Source organism: Indicator indicator, unplaced genomic scaffold (genome assembly GCF_027791375.1).
Source record: "Indicator indicator isolate 239-I01 unplaced genomic scaffold, UM_Iind_1.1 iindUn_scaffold_172, whole genome shotgun sequence".
Lineage (NCBI taxonomy): Eukaryota > Metazoa > Chordata > Aves > Piciformes > Indicatoridae > Indicator > Indicator indicator.
In genome coordinates this window covers 45,994-69,531 of record NW_026539261.1, presented here as the reverse complement: position 1 = coordinate 69,531, position 23,538 = coordinate 45,994, and the positions used below count along the sequence as shown (strand labels likewise).

The 23,538-nt window shown below is 51.5% G+C and overlaps 1 protein-coding gene across 1 annotated transcript; it reads left to right on the top strand.

The window, feature by feature from the left end:
* The first annotated feature begins 1,683 nt into the window (after nt 1-1,683).
* Nucleotides 1,684-1,998, top strand: LOC128980427 (feather keratin 1-like). Its single transcript, XM_054398901.1, has one exon. The coding sequence runs from the start codon at nt 1,684-1,686 to the stop codon at nt 1,996-1,998; it is 315 nt and encodes a 104-aa protein (XP_054254876.1).
* The last annotated feature ends 21,540 nt before the right edge of the window (nt 1,999-23,538 follow it).

Genomic DNA, 23,538 nt, shown 5'->3' with positions numbered 1-23,538 from the left:
ATATACAATCAACAGAAAACCACAACCAAGCTCCCTTTGCTTGGCCCCAAAGGGGACCTTTTCCAGGGGCCTCTCTCCCAGGCGCTTCCCCCCCAGGCCCCCCTGGCAGAAAGCAGAGTTAGCTAAAGCAGAGAAGTTGTTAACTTAGCTCGCCAAGGTCAGTGTGTTATCTTCAGCCAGAAGAGAAGAAGAAACAGCAGCCAAACAGCCCAGCAACTGTCCCGACTGCCAAATGCAGAGTGCGGAGTGCCCCACTTTGTTTTTGAGTAATAGTTCTTAAACATTTCTATCTATCCAATGGAAGTGTTTAGAACAATCATTATTTTACTTTCTTACACCCAATAATGACTTATTTACACTCTTTTGCTTTCTCTGTCTGAACTTTGCAAAAAAAAAAAAAATTAAAGAGACAGTTTCAAACTATCACACTGTCCCACGAAGGGCTGGATCCCGTGTGGCCAGGGCAGCTCCAGCCATAACCCAGGAAAACTGCTCCAAGCTCTGGGATGAACCTGAGTACACAACTTGAGGCAGCCCAAATGGCTTTTGCCCTTGGCATGACCTCCTTGCAAGTGTTCCCACAACCCAAGGGCCTTGCAGGGTGGTTCGCATGTGTTGAGAAAGTCTCTGCTCCTGGTCAGGGGCCAAAGTGTGTGGCCCAAGTGCATGGGGGTGTGAGGAGGCTGACCTGAGCCCCAGCACAGCTCTCGTGTAGGGAGGAGGGACCTGACTCCAGCAGGCTGGTTGAGTAATTGAGATGTGTTCCATTTCCAGCCTCCTGAAGGTGGCATTGGATACCCACAGAGACTGCCACCAGAGGGGATGACTTTGTCCCACCAAGCAGAAAAAGGACAAAGGGAGCAGGAGGCATGGTGCCATCAGGCCTGGGAGCATTTGTGTGCCCAGGAACATCCTCCCTGACAGGGGATCTGTGCAATCTTAAGAGTGATGGAAAACAACCTCACCAGACTTGCCCACACCCATGTCCCCTGCCCACACACTGCCCTCCAGCACTTGGAGCATAGCTTCTGCCTGCAGTGATGCATTCCTGCAGTGTAAATCCTTGGATGTCTCATCCTGGGACTTCAAAGGATCCTCTGTGGCGCAGAGGTCACCTCAGCCACGAGGAAGTGAAATGGCAGCGTGGAGGAAGCCAAAGGCCAACCTGTGCCATGGGCTGGGAGGTTTGGCTTTGGAGCTGAGTCTGCTGGGAAATGACTGCTCACATGCAGTGCCTGCGGGCCTGGGGCAGTGCAGGAGCAGCATAAAAGAGACTCCTTCTGCTCACTCTCTCATCCACTCCTCTGGCCTCCATCTCCTTGCAACAAGGTGAGTAGAAGCTCTTTCTTGACTTCCTTCCTCTTCTACTTCTCACCCTTTGGGATTTCTGAGCCCATAGTTGCTCCTTTGTCCCATGTGAGTTCTTGTACCTGCTTGGCATGAGATGGAGAAGGGGGTAACCCTGTGCATGCCTGAGTCTCCTCCCTTGGTTTGGTCACTCTAGTCAGGGCTGGATTAGGCTGAGGGGAGGTGAGACTGGTGGGATTCCTTACACAGCCTCCAGCCCTCTCCTCCAACTCATAACTTTTCTTTCTTTTGATGGGCTCTCAGGCTTGTCCTCAGCAAGCCCTCATGCTCTGCTTCCCCCTTGCTCTCTCTGCAGGTTCAGCTCCAGCCCAAGCCATGTCCTGCTACACCCCCTGCCTGCCCTGCCAGCCCTGCGGCCCAACCCCGTTGGCCAACAGCTGCAATGAGCCCTGTGTCAGGCAGTGCCAGGACTCCACCGTTGCCATCCAGCCCTCCCCTGTGATAGTGACCCTGCCTGGCCCCATCCTCAGCTCCTTCCCACAGAACACCGCCGTGGGCTCCTCCACCTCCGCTGCCGTTGGCAGCATCCTCAGCTCTCAGGGGGTGCCCATCAGCTCCGGGGGCTTTGGCCTCTCTGGCCTCTCCGGCTTGGGCCGTGGCTCCTGCGGCAGGAGCTGCCTCCCCTGCTAGAGCTGCTGCCCATGGCCCTGGGCAAGGCCCCCTGGGCCCCACCAGCTGCTTCTGCCCTGGGCACAGCATCCACTTGCTGCTTTCCGAGGGGCTGAGCAACCCCAGCAGCCCTTGCAACAGGACAGGAACAGCCTGGGCTCTGGCACAGCACTGCCCATGCCTGCCTTTGCCCTCTGACACTCTCTCTTGGCCCTCCTGTGGTCTCCTTCTCTTCTGCTACCCTGGTCTGGCAGCACCACGGAGGTAGACTAGGGAGGTCCTGCTGGCCTTGCTCCCTCTGTGGGCCAGGCACATGGACACCTGCTGGGAGCTCCACCACAGCCATGGAGCACAGAGTCCCTCCTGCCCCTGCTTTGTGACATCCACCCTTCTCTGCCCTGTTTCCAGCATCTGACTCATTAAAGTTCTGCTGCATCCCATCCCAGATTTCTGTCTCATCCTTTCTCCTGGAGGTGCTCAGGGCTGCGAGTCAGGAAGTTCTTCAGCCTGGCTCTGCAGTGACACAAGGTTGCATTGAGTATTTGCAGTTATGCCCCAGTTCTCCCTGCTCTGCCTTTGGGAGAGGTGAAGCCTCTCCATGTCTCCCACTCGCTCCCAACATCTCCAGGGCAACAATCTCCTCACTCTTGCTGCCGCAGTGTCCGCAGAGGGAAGGACCATGCAGGGGTTGTTCATGGTGGGGTAACATTGTCCTGCTGCCACATAGGTGAGGACAGTCCTTGTTACCTTATTGATCCCATCCACAGGGATCTATCAATGTCCACTCTGTCGTTTTGTTTCCAGGAAATGTATCTCCTGTGCAGGTCCTTTTTCCTTGCTGCATTTATGTCCAATCCACCTTTCCGAAAATAAGGAGTTATTCTGTTGTCCTCCTCAAATATTTCTCCTGCTTGCTTGTGCACAGCATAGGGCAACTCACCTCAAAAAGTCCCTTTTCAGCAGCTGCCTTCCCCACTGCGTTCACCTGCACAGGCTCCCAGTTTTAGGCTGGGCTCACCACCCCACTGCCCATGGTCAGAAGGAAGAACCAGAGAGGGCGACGGAGGATGCTTCCGAGTCTTCCTTTCCTGGTTGCCTAGCAGGATGGGACTGGCTGCATGGGGTGCTCCTCACAGCTGAGGAGCTGGGCTTTGGGGACAAAGACACAGAGAGATTGTCTTCCAGATGTCAGAAAGAAGAGGATGTTCCCTGCACAGCTGGTGTGCCAACAGCTGCTGTCAAGCTGTTAAGCTGTAACACTTGTGCTTTTTGGACAGCCCCTTTGACATGGTCTCTGAACACCGGGCGCTGTCTAGAACTCCTGGTTGTTCATCTCACAGAATGGGGAACTCACCTCAAAAAGTCCCTTTTCAGCAGTTGCCTTCCCTCTTCTTTCACCTATTCAGTCTTCCAGTTTCAAGCTGGCCTCAGCACCCCACTGCCCATGGTCAGTAGGAAGAATGAGAAGGCCATATAGGATGATCCTGAGTCTTCCTTTCCTGGTTGCCTAGCAGGATGGGACTGGCTGCATGGGGTGCTCCTCACAGCTGAGGAGCTGGGCTTTGGGGACAAAGACACAGAGAGATTGTCTTCCAGATGTCAGAAAGAAGAGGATGTTCCCTGCACAGCTGGTGTGCCAACAGCTGCTGTCAAGCTGTTAAGCTGTAACACTTGTGCTTTTTGGACAGCCCCTTTGACATGGCCTCTGAACACCGGGCGCTGTCTAGAACTCCTGGTTGTTCATCTCACAGAATGGGGAACTCACCTCAAAAAGTCCCTTTTCAGCAGTTGCCTTCCCTCTTCTTTCACCTATTCAGTCTTCCAGTTTCAAGCTGGCCTCAGCACCCCACTGCCCATGGTCAGTAGGAAGAATGAGAAGGCCATATAGGATGATCCTGAGTCTTCCTTTCCTGGTTGCCTAGCAGGATGGGACTGGCTGCATGGGGTGCTCCTCACAGCTGAGAAGCTGGGCTTTGGGGACAAGGACACAGAGAGATCTAAAAGGATACTGGTGGGCATTTGGTAGAGCTGCCTTAGAAATAAAGGAGCAACTAACTGCCTTGTCTGATCTCTCAAAGGACTCCTTTGTGGTGTGGTTGTTTAATGTTAAAGACCAACAAATACCAAATGTCACTTCAACAGTGCACCAGAGGCAATATTGCACCAACCAGGACTCTGTGATCCCCATCTGTAGACTAATTTGACACCTGGAGAGACAAAAGGTGATCATTAAGACTCACTCACCCTTCAGCAGCCCTACATGGGCAGTAAGGAAGTCTAATGGTGAATGGAGACTAACAGTGGAGTGCCCTGCTCTGAATGAGGTCACACTGGTGATGAGTGCTGCTGTGCCAGAATGCTGGAGTCTAAGGCAGCCAAATTGTATGCCACAACTGACATTGCTAATGCATTCTTCTCCATTCCTATAGCCCCAAAATGCAGGCCACACTTGCCTTGACCTTGAGAGGTGTCCCATATACCTGGACTCGACTGCCCCAGGGGTGAAAGCACAGCCCACCATCTGTCATGAGCTGATCCAAACTGCACTGGAATGGGGCAGAGCACCAGAAGGCAAGAAATATGGTGAGGTACTTTTTAGGATGTCAGGGAGTGATAGGACTGGGAGGAATGGAGCAAAAATAGAAATGTGTAGATTCAGATTGGATGTTAGGAAAAAATTCTTTACCATGAACATGGTAAGACACTGGATCAGGTTGCCCAGGGAGGTGGTTGAAGCCTCATCCCTGGAGATTTTAAAGGCCAGGCTGGATGTGGTTGTGAGCAACCTGATCTACTGCGAGGTGTCCCTGCCCATAGCAGGGGATTTGGAACTGGATAATTCTTGAAGTCCCTTCCAACCCTAAAAATTCCATGATTCTATAACACTTGCAATGCATTGATGGCATCATTGTGTGGGGTGACACGGTAGAAAAAGTTTATGAGAAAGGGAGGAAAATAATCTTGATTCTTCTGAAGGCCAGGTTCACCATAAAGCAAAGTAAGGTCAAGGGAGCTGCAAGAGAGATCCCAGTTTCTAGGGATAAAATGGCAGGACAGGCATCACCAGATTCAAATGGACATTATCAACAAGCTCACAGCCATGTCTCCATGCAGCAAGAAGAAGCCAACCCAGGCTTTCTTGGGTGTTGTGGGTTTCTGGAGAATGCAGAGAACTTGGTGGTCAAAGTATGTCATGCCCATGAGTTGAGCCACTGAAGGACATCACAACAACCAGCAGGTAGATCAGGCTGCTAACATTAAAGTGGCTCAAGTAGGTCTGGACTGGCAACAGAAAAGTGAATTATTTCCAGCTTGATGGACCCACGATGCCTAAGGCCATCAAGGGAGAGATGCAATGTGCAAATGGGCTAGGGATCAAGGAGTGGACTCAACCATGGACACTATAGCACACATGAATGTGAAACGTGCTGCAATCAAACAGGCCAAGCAGATAAAGCCTTTATGGTGTGGGGGGCAATGGCTGAGATATAAATACAGGGCAGACTGATTGCATCACACTGCCACAAACCTGCTAAGGCAAACACTGTGTGCTTACAATGGTAGAAGCAACCACTGGATGGCTGGAAACACACTCAGTGCCCCATGCCACCACTCATAACATCATCCTGGGCCTTGAAAAACATGGACATGGGGTGCCATATTCTGTGGTGACATGGCACCCCAGAAAGAACCCCAGAAACAGCCTCACAGACAGTTGGGCCAAGGAGCATGGCATTGAGTGGGTGCATCACATCCCTTGCCATGCTCCAGCTGCTGGCAAAGTCAAGTGTTGCAAAGGCCTGCTAAAAACCATTCTGAAAGCAATGGGAGGAGGGACTTCAAACACTGGGATGCACTTTTAGCACAAACCACCTGGCTGGCCAACACCAGAGGAGCCACTAAGCCAGCCTGCCCTGCCCAATCCAAGCTGCCATGTGCTGTAGAAAGTGATGAAGTTCCTGTGGTTCACATAGAGAATATCCTAGGGAAGAAGGTTTGGGTTAGTCCTGCCCCCAGGTAAAAACAAACCCATTTGTGGGATTGCTTTCACTCAAGGCCCAGGGTGTACCTGGTGGGTAATACAGGAAGACGGAAACGTTTATTGTGTGCCACAGAACAATCTCACTCTAGGTGAGAATGCACAGTAAATTGCATACAGATTATGATGCTGTTGAGCATGATACAGAATAGTGTGGAACAAGGGGTGGAGAATGTAGTGATTGAACCACATAATAATCTCCACACTTAGAATCATGAATTTTTGACCACAGCATTTACAGCTGTGCAGAGTTGCAATCTTAAAAAAAAAAAAAAAAAAAAAAAAAAAAGAAGGAAAAAAAGAGAGTCTCAGCCTCCCTGGCTGTGGTGGATGGGCAAAACGATGTCCAAAGTAAGTCCAAAACATGTCCCTACATGTTTGGTTCTGTAGCTGTTTAAGTTTTACCAGATCCAAAACCTTAAAAGAAACAGAATTTTAAGGTTGCCTTCTCTTTCCCTCTCCCTTTTCCCATCAGGGAGAAAAAGGAATTAGGCAGGAGAAAAGGAAATGGGTAAAGCACAAGAATGGACTTGCATCGACTTTGGAAGTGAAAACGTATTTTTTTAAACAAAGGTAAACAGTAATTAAGGGAAAGGAAAAGCTACAAAGGTATAAGGGAAGGGATAAATAAATAAATATATATATACACAAACACAAAACCAGAAGCAGCTGGCAACTGATTCTTTTGGGTGTAAGTCCCACCACGTGGAACAGACCCAAAAGTGAAATAAAAAAAAAGGTAATGTTAACGAAAAATAAAAGGTATTTAAGTAAAAAGAAGGCTTCAGAGATATAAGGGAAAGGGGCAGATACAGGTACATACAGAACCAGATGGAAATGGATTCTCTTGATGGCAGTGGATTCTCTGGATGCAGGCCCCAAAAACACGTGGAGGTAGGCTGGACCACATGGCTAGCAGCTCACAGCAACAGCAGACAGGAGCTGCTGACAAGCTAAGGCAGGAGGGAGAGATGGAGGCAGGACGCTGCCTCTCTTAAACAGGGTTGTAGACGGGAAGTGGGATGGAACTTTGACCTGAGGGTCCCCTCCCCCTCAGAGGGGCCAGGTCTCCCTGTCCACCTTGGTTCAGGCTTCCAGCCCTCCTCCTGGGAGGAGCCAGGTTTCTTTGCCCACATGCGATTAGGTTTCCAGCTCACCCCGCCCAGGCTTAACCCAGCACAGGCTCAAGCCCTCTTTTCCCCCTGCCTTTTGGAGGAGATGGGGGGGGGGGGGGGGGGGGGGGGGGAGGAGAAGGGGGAGGAGGGCTGGCAAGGACCATGTTTTGTACCTTGTAGTAAACAAGGCTCACATTGCCCAGCCCAGCCAATACTCATGTAGTGGTAATGCACCTTCCATGTAGGGACAAACTCTACCTGAATGCCATGCCATAGGTTAATTACTTTGTTTATCAATTTTTGCCATTGGCCAACACCTGTCTCGGACATTGTTAAATCCTATTGCTTTGCTGTCCAGAAAAGAAGCCAAGCCTTGCCTGTTACCTGGAACCTGCCGAGAGCCCTTCGCATAAGCCGTCCGGAACCCCAGCCAGCCCCAACACATCGCAAGAGTCCTGCCCGCAGGAAGAAGTCACCTAGCCGTGCAGAAAGGGACAGAATCCCGGGGAAGCCAAACCCCAGAGAACCACACCCGCTGCAAGCACAAAGCTGCAGCCCCTGCAAGTGATAAGTCACCTCCAGCCTGAGCACCTCCTCGCAAACTGGACCTCACCGCAGCTGTCTCTGCACTGAGAGAGAAACTGCTCCCTGCCAGCTGGTGGAGAACTGCCCGAACCCCTTTTGGCAGCACCACACGCCCGCTGCAAACCACAGTCAACCCGGTCCGAGAGACTGATCCTGCAAGCAGGCTACCGTCCGAGGCAAGACCCCTGCAAGTCAGAAACCTTCGTGCAGAGTGCAGGAGTCCTGAGAGACTCATTTGCCCCGAGCGGAGACAGTCACCACCTTTCACGGACAGCCTGGAATCAGAACAGGGAGTAACCCAAGCTGTGAAAGTCCTGCTCACCCAGAACTGCACCCAGCCAATGGACTGTGCCAGCTGCTAAGCCGCAGGAGGGAACTGTTGCCTGAGTGGCAGCAGAGGGCATGAACTTAGCACCAGGACGTGCCAGCTACCAAGCCCTGGGAAGAGCCTGGGAAAGTGGCCGCCGAGAGAAATCAGCACCGCTCGCTCATTTCAAGCCAAGAGCCGGCTACAGTCCGAGCTGGGGAAAAAGTCACTACACCTTCCTGACGCTCTGCAAAGCCACTCTGGGGGGAGCTGCTCCCCCAGCTGCTCTGCAAACTCTGCAGCATGACCACACCAGGAGATCTGTGTGCCGGTAGCCTTTCGGGTGGACCTGCTGCCCGCAACAGTATCAGCGCACCCCGGACCCTGTTCGGCTGAACCAGCGCACTGTACAAGTGCCTAGCAGTGAACCCAAGCCATGCGTGACCCACAAAAGGGAGCTGCCTCCCCACACCCGAGAAGGGACTGTCCAGAGACAGCAGCGGTACCACCGAGCCCTGCAAGCCTTGGCAGCAACTACTCTCTTCTACAAAGCCCTCAGAGATAAAGCTCCATGAGACTGCACCAGAGAAGCCAGCAACAAGCTGCAAAAGCCAAAAGAAAGTGAAACCGCAAACTCCCGGAGCTTACGCCAGCAGCATCCACCTGTTTGATGCCATTCTGGAGCTTGCTTTGAACCGGTGCAACTGTACCATATTCTGTGGATTATAAGCGCAGCATGTGGACGGATTCTGGAGACACATCAATTCTGTGACTAACTCAATATTTTCTACAAAAGTGTCTGTAGAGGTTTGTGTCAGCTGCAGCCAGAGGTTCCCCCCTGTGGACCTGCCAGCCACGTGCCGATTTCCTCCTTCCTAAACTAACTGCTGTTCCTGAATTTCCTAATTTGTTCAAACTGTTTTAAATCACCTGTATATACATTTTGTAAAGACAGCTTGTCCTACTGCATAGCCATACCTCTAAATATACTGTAAATAACATTTGCTGTAATTTTTATATTAATAAATAATAATTTTAAAAAATCTCTGCCTCTTATTAATAATCATCACTCACAACTCAAACTCTTGCCGTTCCAGTCCTTAAGCAGGCAGCTGGGTTCTGCTTGTCATGGGATTGGGACAGGTACTCCTTTCCCTTTTCCTTCTGTTCTCTATAGGTACTGATGTAGTCTGATATCTTTGCAGCAGAAGAGTAAAATATTTTGTGTAAATCAGCTGAAAATTCTCCCTCTGCCTTTTTTCCCCTCTCCCTTTCTTATCTCCTGGTAAGGGGAGAGAAGAGACAAGGAGGGAGTGGGAGGACTGGGGGGTGGGTTAGCCCTCACACTAAACCACTACAAGCACTCTGGTGCAATCTCTGGAGCAAACCAGGAAACCTCTCAAACACTCTTTGACACACAGGTTTTTTTGCAGCTGGCTGCCCAGACACCTCTGGTGCAAAATGGGAAATCCAAATGGGCTTCTACAGCACCAGTTGTGATGTCCTGCCCTTCTATGTGCCACACCCTTCTATGTGCCACACCCTGTTTCCCATTCATTGTGCTCCCTGGCTGCTGCTCTTTTGTCCCCCCACACCACTGAGCCGGAGCTGCCTCTTGCCAGGAGCTCACACTCTTGCTGCTCTGAGTTAGGGCTGGGGACAGCCTCTCTCTCTCCTGAGATTTTGCCTTCACTCTTTGGCTGTGGATTTGCTGCTTTGGGAAGGTTCCTCTGCCATGATGCTCTGCTCTGGAACCCTTCACTTTGGTGACCTCCCTGAAATGGAGGCTACAGCAGGTTTTCAACTGCTGCCATCACGCCTGTGCCCTGCAAGTCAGAGCTGCCTCTTGCCTCCTGACCCTTATTTCCTTTTAGTTACTGTGGCCATTCCTGTAGGTGGTGTTTGGGTGCCAGCTGAACCATGATGCTCTCAGATGGGTTTGGGTCTCTGCCTCAACTAGAGTGTTCTCCACTCCAGTGTGGATTCCTGGATCAGTCATGGCATTCACAGCGGCGTTTTATGTCCCTGTTTTACAGAGGTTCCTCTGACAGTACTGAATTCATAGAATCATAGAATTGTTAGGGTTGGAAGGGACCTCAAGGATCATCCACTTCCAACCCCCTGCCATGGCCAGGGACACCTCACACTAGATCAGCCTGCTCACAGCCACATCCAGCCTGGCCTTCAAAACCTCCAGGGCTGAGGCTTCCACCACCTCCCTGGGCAACCTGTGCCAGTGTCTCACCACCCTCATGGTGAAAAACTTCTTCCTAACATCCAATCTGAATCCCCCTGTTTCCATTTTTGTTCCGTTCCCCCCAGTCCTATCACTCCCTGACATCCTAAAAAGTCCCTCTCCAGCTTTCTTGTAGCCCCCTTAAGATACTGGAAGGTCACCATGAGGTCTCCTTGGAGCCTTCTCTTCTCCAGACTGAATAGCCCCAACTCTTTCAGTCTGTCTTCATAGGAGAAGAGCTCCAGCCCTCTGATCATCCTTGTGGCCCTTCTCTGGACACCTTCCAGCATCTCCAGATCTTTCCTGTAATAGAGGCTCCAGAACTGGACACGGAGCTCCAGTGGGGTCTCACCAGAGCAGAGTAGAGGGGGAGAATCACCTGCCTGGCCCTGCTGGCCACACTTCTCTTGATGTAGCCCAGGATGTGATGTGCTTTCTGGGCTGCAAGTGCTCACTGCTGGCTTCTCATCCCCCAGCACCCCCAAGTCCTTGTCTTCAGGGCTGCTCTCAAGCCAGTCCCTGCCCACCCTATATCACTGCCTTGGGATTGCCCCCAGCTGCAGGACCTTGCATTTGGTCTTGTTGAACCTCCTGAGGCTGTCATGGGCGCAGCTCTACAACCTGTCCAGGTCCCTCTGGATGGATCCCTTCCCTCCAGCCTGTCCAGGTCCCTCTGGATGGATCTCTTTCCTCTGGCTCTCAGCTGTACCACAGAGCTTGCTGTCATCAAGAACCCAGGGAGCACCGCTCCCCCCCGGCCCTCTCCCTTCCGGTCCGCTGCGCCGCTCCCTCTCCACTCCGCCCCTTCTGCCCCCCCAACCTCGCGGATCGCTTCCCAGCCCTGTTACCACCACCTCCCATTTGTGGCGCAGTTCCCACACCCCACACACTCTCCTACCCCCCACCTCCCCTGTTTATGTTCAGTAAAGTTGTGGTTCTTTGGCTCTTCAGAGCTCCTCTGCCTGCTTCTTGCCTTCCCCTGGGGGACCCTGGTGCTGGGGCTGCCTCTGCCTGGGCCTGGACCAGGCCCTTCTTCCTGCCCTGGCCTCCAGTCTGCCTTCCTCCTCTTCTGACATCATCACAGGGCCCTGGGGCTGCCTCCTGCCCCTTTGCTCTGCCTGCAGGGGGTCTGGCTTGCTTGCCTGCTCTGCCAGAGTGCTGCTGGGGTGGGCTGGAGGCTGCCTGCCCCCCAGCTCCTGCGCCTCTGCCCTTTGCCCCTGGCTCTAACCTCATCTGTGCCCCCTGGCTCCTTGTGCCCCTGTGCCCCAGCTGCCTCTGCCACTCCTGTCCTGGGGCAGAGACATCTGAGCATCACTGCCCAGGGGCTACTCCTGTCCCCTCTCACTCCTGTGCCTCCCTTTTCCTGCCACCACAGGGCACAGCTGGGCACTGACACAGCTGCCTGCCTGCACCAGCTCCTTGTAGCCACCCTCGCAGGCGTCCAAGCGTGGCAGGAGCAGGAGGGGCAGGCAGGACACAGCTCTGGGTATGCTGCTGTCCCATGCCATCAGGGTCACCAGCTCCTCCTGCCCTACTTGCCTGCCTGGCAGCAGCACCTCTTTAGCTGCTCAGAAGCTTCCACCACCTCCCTGGGCAACCTGTGCCTGTGTCTCCCCACCCTCAGTGAAAGAACTTCTTCCTAACATCCAATCTGAATCTACCCATTTCTATTTTTTTTCTGTTCCTTTCCACTCCTATCACTCCCTGACGTCCTAAAACTCCCTCTTCGGCGTTCTTGTAATCCCTTTCTGAATCCGGAAGGTCACCATGAGGTCTCCTCAGAGCCTTTTCTTCTCCAGACTGAACAATGCCAACTCTCTCAGTCTGTCTCCAGAGCAGCTTCAGCCCTCTGCTCATCCTCATGGCCCTTCTCTGGACACCTTCCAGCACCTCCAGATCTTTCCTGTAATAGAGGCTCCAGAACTGGACACAGAGCTCCAGGTAGGGTCTCACCAGAGCAGAGTAGAGGGGGAGAATCACCTGCCTGGCCCTGCTGGCCACACTTCTCTTGATGTAGCTCAGGATGTGATATGCTTTCTGCGATCACTGCTGGCTTCTCATCCCCCAGCACCCCCAAGTCCTTTCCTTCAGGGCTGCTCTCAAGCCAGCCCCTGCCCAGCTATATTGGTGCTTGGGATTGCCCCCACCCAGCTGCAGGACCTTGCATTTGGTCTTGTTGAACCTCCTGAGGCTGTCATAGGTGCAGCTCTGCAACCTGTCCAGGTCCCTCTGGATGGATCCCTTCCCTCCAGCCTGTCCAGGTCCCTCTGGATGGATCTCATTCCTCTGGCTCTCAGCGGTACCACACAGCTTGCTGTCATTAGAGGCTTGCTGAGGCTGCCTCAATGTCACTGTCCATGGCACCCACAAAGACATTCAACAAGCCTCGTGTCAGCCCTGATCCCTGAGGGACTCCACATGTCCCTGGCCTTCACTGAGACATGGAGCCATTGACAGCCACTCTTTGGGTGCAGCCATCAAGCCAGTTCTTTATCCACCCAATGGTCCATCCATCAACCCCAGACTGCACCAGCTTGGAGACCAGGCTGTGGTGTGGGACCATGTCAAAGCCTTTGCTCAGGTCCAGGTACGTGACATCAGTTGCTCAGCCTTCATCTATTAATGTTGTGACCTTGTCACAGAAGGCCAGCAGGTTTGTCAGGCAGGATTTGCCCTTGCTGCAGCCCTCCTGATTGGACCCAATCACCTCTTCCTTATTCTTCTGCCTCAGCAGTGCCTCCAGGAGGATCTGCTCCATGATCTTACCAGGCACAGAGGTGAGACTGCCTGGTCTGTAGTTCCCTGGGTCATCCTTCTTGCCCTTGTTGAAAGTGGGAATTATGCTTCCCTTTCTCCACTCAGTGGGGACCTCCCTGGGCTGCCAGGACTTTTGGAATAGAAGAGAGAGTGGTTTAGCAACCTCCTCCCCAGCTCCCTTAGCACCTGTGGGTGTATCTCATCGGGTCCCAAGGACTTGAACACTTTCAGGTTCTTCAGAGAGTCATGAACCAGATCTTCACTCACCATGGGCAGTTCCTTCTTCCAGCCCCTGCCATTATCTTCCATTACTATGGGAGTGTGGCTGGAGCCCTTGCCAGTGAAGACTGAGGTAAAGACCCCTACAGTAACGTCTCCTTCCCATCTTCCCTTTATTCTTCACCCACACCCTCTCAACCACCTCATCTGCCTTCCCCACTGGAGCTCCACCAATTCCAGCTGCTCACTGATAGAGAGAGCAACACCTCCTCCCCTCCTTCCCTGCCTGTCCTTCCCGAAGAGCTTGTACTCATCTATGCCTACATTGCAGTCATGGGACTCACCCCACCAAATGTCAGTCACAGCCACTGTGTCATAGCATCCCAGCAGCACAGTGCCCTTAACTCATCATGTTTGCTGCCCCAGCTGTATGCATTATCACAGAGGCACTTCAGCTGGGCTGGCCCTGGAACCTTCTGAGCTGAATCCCCCTTGACTCCCTTGGGGTGCCCCAGTGCTTCGTCCTTGGCTTGCCTCAGGGCAACAAGTGGAGAGCCCTTGCTAGCATCCATGCCTCTGCCTCTGGTGAGCTGCCCCAAGGTTTGTCACAGGCAAGCATGAGATTAACAACTCCTTCCCCCTTCCAATCTGGTTTAAAGCCCTATCAATGAGCCCTGCTAACTCCTGCCCTAGGAACCTTTTCCCCCTCTGGGACAGGTTCATCGCACTGGTTGCTTGCAGCTCTGGTGCCCTGTAAACTGTGCTGGGATCCTAAAATCCAAACCCCTGTTGATGACACCAGTCCCAAAACCATGAACTGACCTCTTGGCTCTTCCTAAATGTTCCCTCATCCATTGCTGATGTCAGAGGGATGGAGGAGAACACAACTTGAGCTCCTGATCCCTTTAGCAGTTCCCCAAGGTCCTGAGGTCTCTTTTAATTGATTGTGAGCCTCTCGCTGCTGCATCATCACTACCCACCTGAAAAACCAGAAGTGGGTAATAGTCTGAAGGACTCTCAAGGGTGGGAAGTTTACCTATGACATCCTTTACCCAGGCACCAGGGAGACAGCAACCTCTCTATGAAGGGGGTTTGGTCTGCGTGTTGGGTCCTGCATTCCCCTCAGCAGGGAGTCACCTACAGCAATAAGCCTGTAGCAGACCCCTACAGTAATATCTCCTTCCCCTGTCTTCCCTTTACTGTATGTGTTCATCAACAGCTCATGCAAGGCAGAGCAAGGACCTTGGAAACCTGCTCAACAAAACCATTCACAGCAGCCCCAGAAGGGAGGAGGGAGATTTCTTCCCTCCTGCATTTCTCTCCCCTCCGCAGCTCCCCCAGCACAGCAGGGCCTCAATGCCAGGGCAAAGCCTTCGGCTCTATGAGCCTGTTGCCAGGCTCAGCCAGATGCAGAGCTGAGCAGTGCAGCCAGCAGACTGCCTGAGCTGCACCACAGCCTGCCAGCCAGGGACTGCTGCAGCTGGACATGAGCAGCTCAGGCTGACACTGGCTCCAGCCCCCCATAAAACACCAAAAAGGCTGTGGGGGCTTTACTTTGTGTGGTGGCCAGCTGCCCACCACCACACTCTGTCACTTCCTCTCCTGAACTGGAAAGAGAAGAGAAAATAAGATGCAATTCTGGTGGGTCAAGCAAAGGCAGTTTCAGGAAGAAAAGCAAAGAGCTGCCTGCAGAAGCAAAATGAGAAGATTTCTTCTCTTCCTGCCACCATCAGGTGCTGTGCAGCCACTCCTGGGCAGCAGAACCTCAAGACACTTAGTGGTTGCTTTGCAAGGCAAATGCCTTAACCAGGAATGTCCCTCAGCCTCTCATCTCCTGCTTTCTCTTAGCATTTATTGCTGACCATGATGGCACAGGATGTGGAAGGTTGCCTTGGTGAGCCTGGGACAACTCCTAATTGTTGTGTTGTTGCCTGAAATCCTGCCTGCCTGACAACATTCTGGCCTCTAGGAGATGCAGCTGGAGACACAGCCTGGCCCATCAAAACCCAGAACATTCCTTTGTACTCAAAGCCATTCTAGCTAAAAGGACGAAGAAGCAGTAGGAGCTGTGTGAGGTGCCAGGACTCCACCGTTGCCATCCAGCCCTCCCCTGTGATAGTGACCCTGCCTGGCCCCATCCTCAGCTCCTTCCCACAGAACACCGCCGTGGGCTCCTCCACCTCCGCTGCCGTTGGCAGCATCCTCAGCTCTCAGGGGGTGCCCATCAGCTCTGGGGGCTTTGGCCTCTCTGGCCTCTCCGGCTTGGGCTGTGGCTCCTTCGGCAGGAGCTGCCTCCCCTGCTAGAGCTGCTGCCCATGGCCCTGGGCAAGGTCCGCAGGGCCCCACCAGCTGCTACTGCCCTGGGCACAGCATCCGCTTGCTGCTTTCAGAGGAGCTGAGCAACCCCAGCAGCCCTTGCAAAAGGACAGGGCCAGCCTGGACTCTGGCACAGCACTGCCCATGCCTGCCTTTGCCCTCTGACACTCTCTCCTGGCCCTCCTGTGGCCTCCTTCTCTTTTGCTGCCCTGGCCTGGCAGCACCACAGAGGCAGCATAGGTAGGACCTGCACTCAGACGGACACCTGGTGGGATCTGCGCCATAGCCATGGGGTGCAGATCCCTTTTGCTCTCTGCTGCTCCCTGCACTGGGGCCACCGCTTAGACTGACCTGATTTTTCATCTTTAAACTCCTTAACATTCTGCTTCATCCCAGTCTTTGTCATCTTTTCCCCTGGAGATACTCGCACAAAATCCTCTAGGAGAGATGTGGTGCTTAAAGTTGTTTCTGGAAGCGATGTTTGGCCATGGGATGGCACAGAATTTCTTTATTCATGCCCTGGATTACTCTCTCCTTTCTGAGCTTTGACACAATCATTAGGCTGGCATTACTGACATTATTCCAGCTGCAAAAGGGATTTTTCTCTGAATGGCAGCCATGACCAGCCCTGAATTGTGTGATAGCAATTTCTGTTTCTCTAGTGCACCAACCCTGGCAATCCTTCATGGGTCATGAAACTTCCACTCTTTCATGGCTTGAGGATCGTTTGTGGTGATTAGTGATGGAGGATGATGGTTATGAATTATGAAATATGAATTATGAAAGTTATTATTTATTAATTATTAAAATCATTGATGACCAATTGTGGCAGTTTAGGCTGGGTGCCCCCTGCCACTGCCGCATGAGATACACCTCTGGTGTCCTGGGTGCCCACCCACAGGGGTGGACACAGGAAACGACGTATTTCTACCCATAAATCCTGCACCCTATAAGGCCATCTGCAAAGTCATTCTCTTCCTCTTTCTTCCCTCTCTGCTCCCACGGGAGATGTCCTCTCTTATCGGGTAATGCTGGGGGAGTATCCTCAAGGCCTCTTAGGCCTGTCTAGGCCTAATGCCAGGAGGAGAAGGAGGGGGGGGCAGTCTCAGACCTGCCCAGCCTGAGACTTGCCTAGCAGCGGGAGGGGGAAGAAAGAGCCCTGGGGGGTTTGGGTTTACCCTCAGGTGGGAAGAAGGGAAGGATTGGGAAGCTTTTGGGAATTCTGTGAGGGGTTCTGTACGCTTTGGGATACTCTTTGTCACTATGCTTTGTGGTTCGTAGTTCTCTGTAGCTTCACCAATTGCTTTTCCATTTAAACTTTCCATCACTCTCCAATCCGTTTGTGTGAGTCTCATTCTTTTGTCCCTTTCGGGGCAAGAGAGGATCTGTCTGGCCCCAAACCAGCACACCAATTAATCACCTTATAAATATTGATTTGAATGCATGATTGTAAATATATAGTCCATAACTGGTTCAGTATATACAATTATACCCAATTATAATATTTACAGAATCAATTTCTAATTAAGGGAACGAAAGGGTGCAGTTCTGCCTCTTGTCCATTAGATGGAGACTTGACAAGACGCTTCACGGCTTGCAACTGTATACAGAGATATTTAGAATGGTATCACGAGGGAAGTCAAGCTAGAAATATCACGCGGCTACAGACGGGCGCTTTGAATAGAATGTTACTGAATGTTGCACACATGGAAAGATACATTCTGTCTTTCTTTGTAGCGAGGCAAGTTGATGGGTTATGCTGGCTGGTTGCTTGCTGCTGTCGTCTGGCTGTCATCTGGCTGTCTGCCTGGGGCTGGTCCCATCCGGGCGGTGACTTCTTTCTCCTCCCTCCTCCACAGGAGGGGTGACTTTCCTTCTCCTCCCGCAGGAGGAGCAGCTTGCTTTCTCTTCCTGCGGCTGTGGAGGGGCGAGGCTTTCCACTGATCGGCGGTTTCCCCTAGCAGGGTCGGCCCGATAGGGATGGTCTGGGAGTTGGCCCTTACGATCGAGGTGATGGTTCCTGGTAGGCGGGGTCGTCTGTCTCCGATCCCAGAGACAGGTTTTGGGGGAGGGGTGTGGTGAAGTGGCACTTCCCCCTGGGATTGGCTCGGCTTGGCTCAAAGTGAGCTGACAATGCTGAATCTCTCGGCGACTGCTCCCATTTAAGCTGACAGTGCAGTCTTTGGCTTGATCTCAATGGAGGGGATGTTTTCTCTCCCTCTCAAGAAATCCCAAGTGCTTTTACCTGATGGCACAGGTCTGCGGAGCGGCGGCAGTGGGCATCTCCTCCTATCTCCTGCAAACAGCAGGGGGCATGCAAGATGTGTTTCTGCTTATGGCTGCTTATGATTGCAGCTGTTCTGGACTACCAGCCGTGTGGGTTAAAGCTTACCCTTTTGGGGTTTTCTGCAGTCCTCTCGACTGGGCTTACGACGCCAGCTTCCTGTAGCTCAGCGAAGGGATCTCCTTTGCTGGTTCTTCAAGCAGCTCGGGGGCTGGCTTCTTTCTGTGTTGCAGAGGCCCCTAGTATGCTTGCATGTGGGAGTGAGAAGGCTTACAGTTTACACAGCGTGAGCTTACATAATGAGTGAAAGCAAAAGGAGAGAGCAAGTTGGTAAACAAATGGAGTATACTTATAGATTTCTTGAGGCTGGGTCTGGCCAATGGGCACACTTGTCAACAACCTGCTTCAGCCTATGGAAAGGGTGAAGCTAGAATTATGCCCTTAGATGGAAAGAGCATGAGCATGCCATGCAATGGGTGCATGTAGTTGTTTACCCCTTGGGAGACAGGTTGGCACCTGGGCCTTTGTCCCCCTCTCCTGAAAGGAGGGTGGAAGAGGGGACTTGCCAAAACATGTTGGGACAAGTTTGCTGGTATCTGGGGGCATAATTCTGGGCACGTGGTGCCTTCACCACATTGTTCTCCCATGGAAACTGGACTTTGGGGTTTGGAGGAGTCTTTTCCATTTCCTTTCATCCTTTGGATTCATGCAGTGAGACCAGGTCTCAATAACCCTGAGTAGTGTGCAGGTCATGTGGTAGTGACCCGGGATTTGGCTTTCTCACCACTTGATCCATCCTCTGAAAAGAAGTCATTCTCAGACAGAGCTTTTTCACTGGAGGTGAAGGAGCACAGCCAGGGCAGTGATGACTCCAGAGCTCAGCCTTGCACAGGAAACATCCCTTCCCTTTCCCAGGTTTTTGCCTAGCTAACGAAGCTCTCAGCACCCTGGTGTAAGGGACAGCACAGAAGCACAAACTGGCATCAGAGACCTCCAGTTATGCAATCCATCATCTTCTGTAGGATGACCTGGTAGGTCTGCTGTGCTCCTGCTCCAGGTCCCTGGTCTACTGCTGCTCACAGCCCAGGGAACAGCCTGTAATGCCTGGCCCTTGTGGGCTGGGACCAGAACCCTTCCAGTAGGGTGAGACAATCGGGAGCTGCTGTGGACATTACAACCATTCCCTGTTACTTTGGGTTTCCCCTGGCTCCCTGAGTGCTCAGAAAGCAGAGCTAGAAGGGAGGGAATAGTACATGCAGGTGACAGCCACAAGAGAGATTGGGCTATCCTAGCACTGCTAACAGGAAAAGGTTTTCAGCTTTCTGTTGTCCCTGCAGAAGATTGATGTCCCTGTGGTGTAAATGGAGAGATTCACATCTGCAGGACCACAGAGAGCTCCCGCATATGTAGTGGGTTAAGCTTGGCTGGCTACCAGGTGCCCTCCAAGCTGCTCTGTCACTCCTTCTACTCAACAGAATGGAGTGGAAAAACATGATGAAAAAGTTCATGGGATGAGATCAGGCCAGGGGCATCAATTACCAATTACTGTCATGGTCAAAACAGACTCATCTTGGGGAAAATAATGGATTTAAGCTGGAAGAGGGGAGATTCAGACAGGATATTAGGAGTGAGGGTGGTGAAACACTGGAACCGGTTGCCCAGGGAAGTTGTGGATGTCCCTTCCCTGGAGGTTCTCAAAACCAGGCTGGACAAAACCTTGAGCAACCTGGGCCAGTGGGAGGTGTCCCTGCCCATGGCAGGGGGGTTGAAACTGGATGATCTGTAAAGTCCCTTCCAACCTAAACCATTCTTTGAAAGAAATTTTAAAAAATAAGAGTAAGCGAATGAGAAAGAACCCAAATCTAAACTCCCTCCTCCCCCTCTTCTCAAATGCAAGTTGTGCAAGTTCAACACAGCCTGCTTCCTGCCAACACAGAAGTGAGAGAAAGTAACACACAAAACTCCTCCAGCCTGAGATAAAAGACTTTAATATAAATGAGGGTGTTTTAAAACTGGATTATAAATTTTATTACAAAATAAAGACTTTAATACAATTGAAATACCTCAGCCTGTTTGTGGAAAAGCTCAGCAAAATGCAGAAGCAGCAGCAGAAGTCAGTGAACTACCCCCCCCCCCCCCCAGCCCCCTACCAGCAGCCAGCCCAGTGGAAAAGACCAGCACCCCAAAGCTGAAAATAGAAAGCAACTGGAACAGGAAGCCTCCCATGTTACAATGTGAACTCCAAGCCTCACAATCCTTTGCTCCAGCCAGAAGTTTCATTTTGAAGCTGTCAGGACAGCAGCATGGCATTCAATATCAGCAGCAGATTCAACTGAACCCATGACACAACTCCACTCCTGACCTCTCTTCCCTTTTCCTTTACTGCCCTGAGCTGTGCAGCGGGAAAGGGCATGGTTGTGGTCAGGTCATAACTCTTCATCTTTGGTGCTCCTTCTTTCTCATGCTGCTCATCTGCTCCAGGATGGGGTCTGTCCCACAGGAAACAGTCTTCCATGAACTTCTCCAGTTTGGGTCTGTGGAAGCTGTGTTGCCATGGAACTTTGTCTCACTTAAATGCTTCTCTACTCCCCGTTCTTTCTATTCAAGCACCTGTGACAGTCTGCTCCTGGAAGAGGACATTGTGCTTGGGTGCCTATACCTGTGCCAGCCGAAGACAGTTGCTGCCACACTCACAGCTGCACTTGTGCAAAGGAAGGTGAAGCAGCAGTCACCCAGAATACTGGGGGTGCTCACTGTTCTGTAGCCACCATATCCATGCACAGGTGCCTCACTAATGACTCAGCTAAACTGAGGTCCCAATGTACCTACAGGTGCATGGTGCATGACCCACCCTGCTATAGGACAGCTTCTGCCAACTACCCATAGGGGGGGAATAAAGGGGAATTCAGGAATAAAAAGCAGCACCATGAACTGTCAGTGTGCCCCCACCATGAAGAAGACATCAACCACAAGGGACACCACTGAAACTCAGAGCAGTGATACTTTTCTCCTCTTACCTCTGGTCTTGTCAATTCTCTCTCCACTCTTCTCTCTTTGGCACATACAAGGTAATCAGCTCTCCTGCTTGGAGAGCCACTGTGTGATCAAAGTGATCTGCACAAACATGTAATCAAGAAATCAGCCATTTTAGTGTCAGTTTGCCTCACCTCACTCCTTAGGTATCCTTAAACAGCCTCCCATGGACCCTTCCTCTGAGGTCAGGTCATAACATTTAATGGGAGTCACAGATAGGATACTGTGAGGTGTAAAGTGATCAAGGAACTCTGTCTGGGCATACTTGGCATTGTTTGAGGGTAAATGGCTAGCCAGAAAACTGAAGCCTCCCCGGGGGTGCACAAGGGGGACTGTCTCCTTCTGAAATTACAGAGCTCTGATGGTCATCCTTCAGCACCAGGAATGCGTTGGGCTGGGGTGAATTGTTCTGAGCCTCAGGCTGTGGCAGATCAAATTATTTTGATAATTTAGGAATGAAAACTGAAGGCAAGGTGAGGATCTGGAGCTGCATGGGCACTGGTGACTCACCCAGGTGCTGGTGTTGCAAAGCCTTGGTGTCTGGAGAGTAAGGAAGTATCCAGTAACTGTAGTGAGGAAGAGGGGTGGCTACTTTTTCCCAAACCATGGATGGCAGAGCATGAGGGGAACTCTGTTTGGTCTCTGAGACCTTGTGCTCTTGAACCTCTATTTTGAGCTTAGTGGTGACTCCAGGAATTCTGCTTTGTACCCAAGGGACTGTGGATGCCTGATAGGTGTCCATGATGTAATTGCTACCTTGAGTTGAGTGAGAAAGCTGAGATTTCTTTTTATTCAAATCTAACAACAAAGAACATGGAAATAGTGCCAAACACAGGGAATCCAAATCAGAGCCCCCAGGAAACTGTGCTGTCAAAATGAGCCAGATGTAGCTGTAAACTGCTTTGAATTGGTGGAGAAGAAGGGGGTCATGGGACCCTGGGCAGCCCAACTGGCCATGAGGATCTCTACTTCTTGCTACTGTCAGCCTGGCTCCAACAAAGTGTGAAGTGATAGTCCTGATGACCACAGCTCTGCACCTATCCCCAGGGAACAGATCTTCTGAAATCCCAAAGGACGGCAAAGTTCAGCTGCTATGGTTGGTTACTGGGTGGTCATCCAGAGTGCTGGCACATGAGAGGTTGTTGTTTGGTTTGTGGGTACTGAATTGCTGATTCAGCCACAGAAATTACTCTGAACAGCCAAGTTCAGATTCAGAGAGGTAGTATCTCATGGTGTTTCCTGGGATTTACCAGATTCTGAACACATTGGGCAACCCAAGGGCTCAATCTGTGGTTCCTGGATGAGCTGGGTGACCTTCTCTCTGGAGGGACTCTTCACCATACTGCCTGCAAAGCCAGTGGTACTTGAAAGCATTCCCCTGCCCTTCCTTCTGAGGTTCCACCTCTCTTGTTCTTTCACAGTGTTGCCAGACTCCAGGGCTATAGTGGAGAGCTCAATGGTATCATATCATCAGGCATACTGGGCAGCTGCACATGAGGTGGAGATTCCTACCAGAAGAAGTCACATCACTGCAGACATTCCTTCTGCTGTGGAGGCTTGGGATGAGCTAAAGCTCCTGGATAAATATAGTAACCAGTAAAGTAAGCACTAGGGGAAAGCACTTCCAACACCTGTGGAACTGGTCAGATGCATCCACATCTGGGACGTTTCCTGGGAAAGGACCTTGAAATGATAGGGAATGTAAGCCTCAGCCACAGGAAGAAGGGCCTTCAGAAGCAAGAGCCACCTGCCAAGGAGAGCTCTCAGCTGTGGCTAGATGCAGAACCAGCTCACAATGTTACCAAAACCCACCAGTGCAGCTGGGGAGATGGACTCCTCACTTGAGCACTGCTTTGGCTCCCCATCATCTGCAGGGTGTTGTGATGGTTTTAGGGCTATGCCTTTAAAATTTTTCACAGATCTTGAGCAGAAAGTAGTAAGAATGTAAATAAATCACTAGTGGGTGTAAAAAAGAAAAATAATGATTATTGTAAACGATTCCATTGGAGAGACAGAAACCTTCAAGATTCAGTTCTCAAAACAAAGTTCAGTTCTCTCTGCAACATTCTAGCAGGGTGCTTCTGCTCTTCTCTTCTGGCTTTGGAGATAGCGCACCAGCTATTGACCTCGAAACACTAAGTGCTAACAACCTCTCTGCTTCTTGTCTTTCCCCCTTTTGCCAGGGAGGTCTGGAGAGGGCAGGGAAGGGGGAAGCAGAGGGACAGCTTTCCTGGCTTTGGCCGAGAGGGTTTTGTGCCATTTCTGTTAATTGCACATATTTGTAAATAGTGTATGTTTGTACATATTCATTGCATTCCATTGTACACTGTAGTTTTTGCTTGTAAAATACATCTTCATTTGCTTCCAAACTGGGCTAGTTTGGTGTAACAGTGTGAGAACTGAAATCCCCATCCCACACTGACAATAAACAGGCTAGCTCAATTTGGAAGCAAATGCAAGCTGTATTTACAAGCAAATCTACAATCTATGATGAAATGCAATGAATATGTACAAATAGACACTAGTCACAACATTTACAAATAGGTACAGTAAACAGGAAAGCACAACCAAGCTCCCTTTGCTTCCCCCAAGGGGCCTTCCCCAGGGGCCTCCTCCCCAATCAGAAGGAATCCCCCCAGGCCCTCCTGGGAGAAGGCAGAGAGTCAAGAA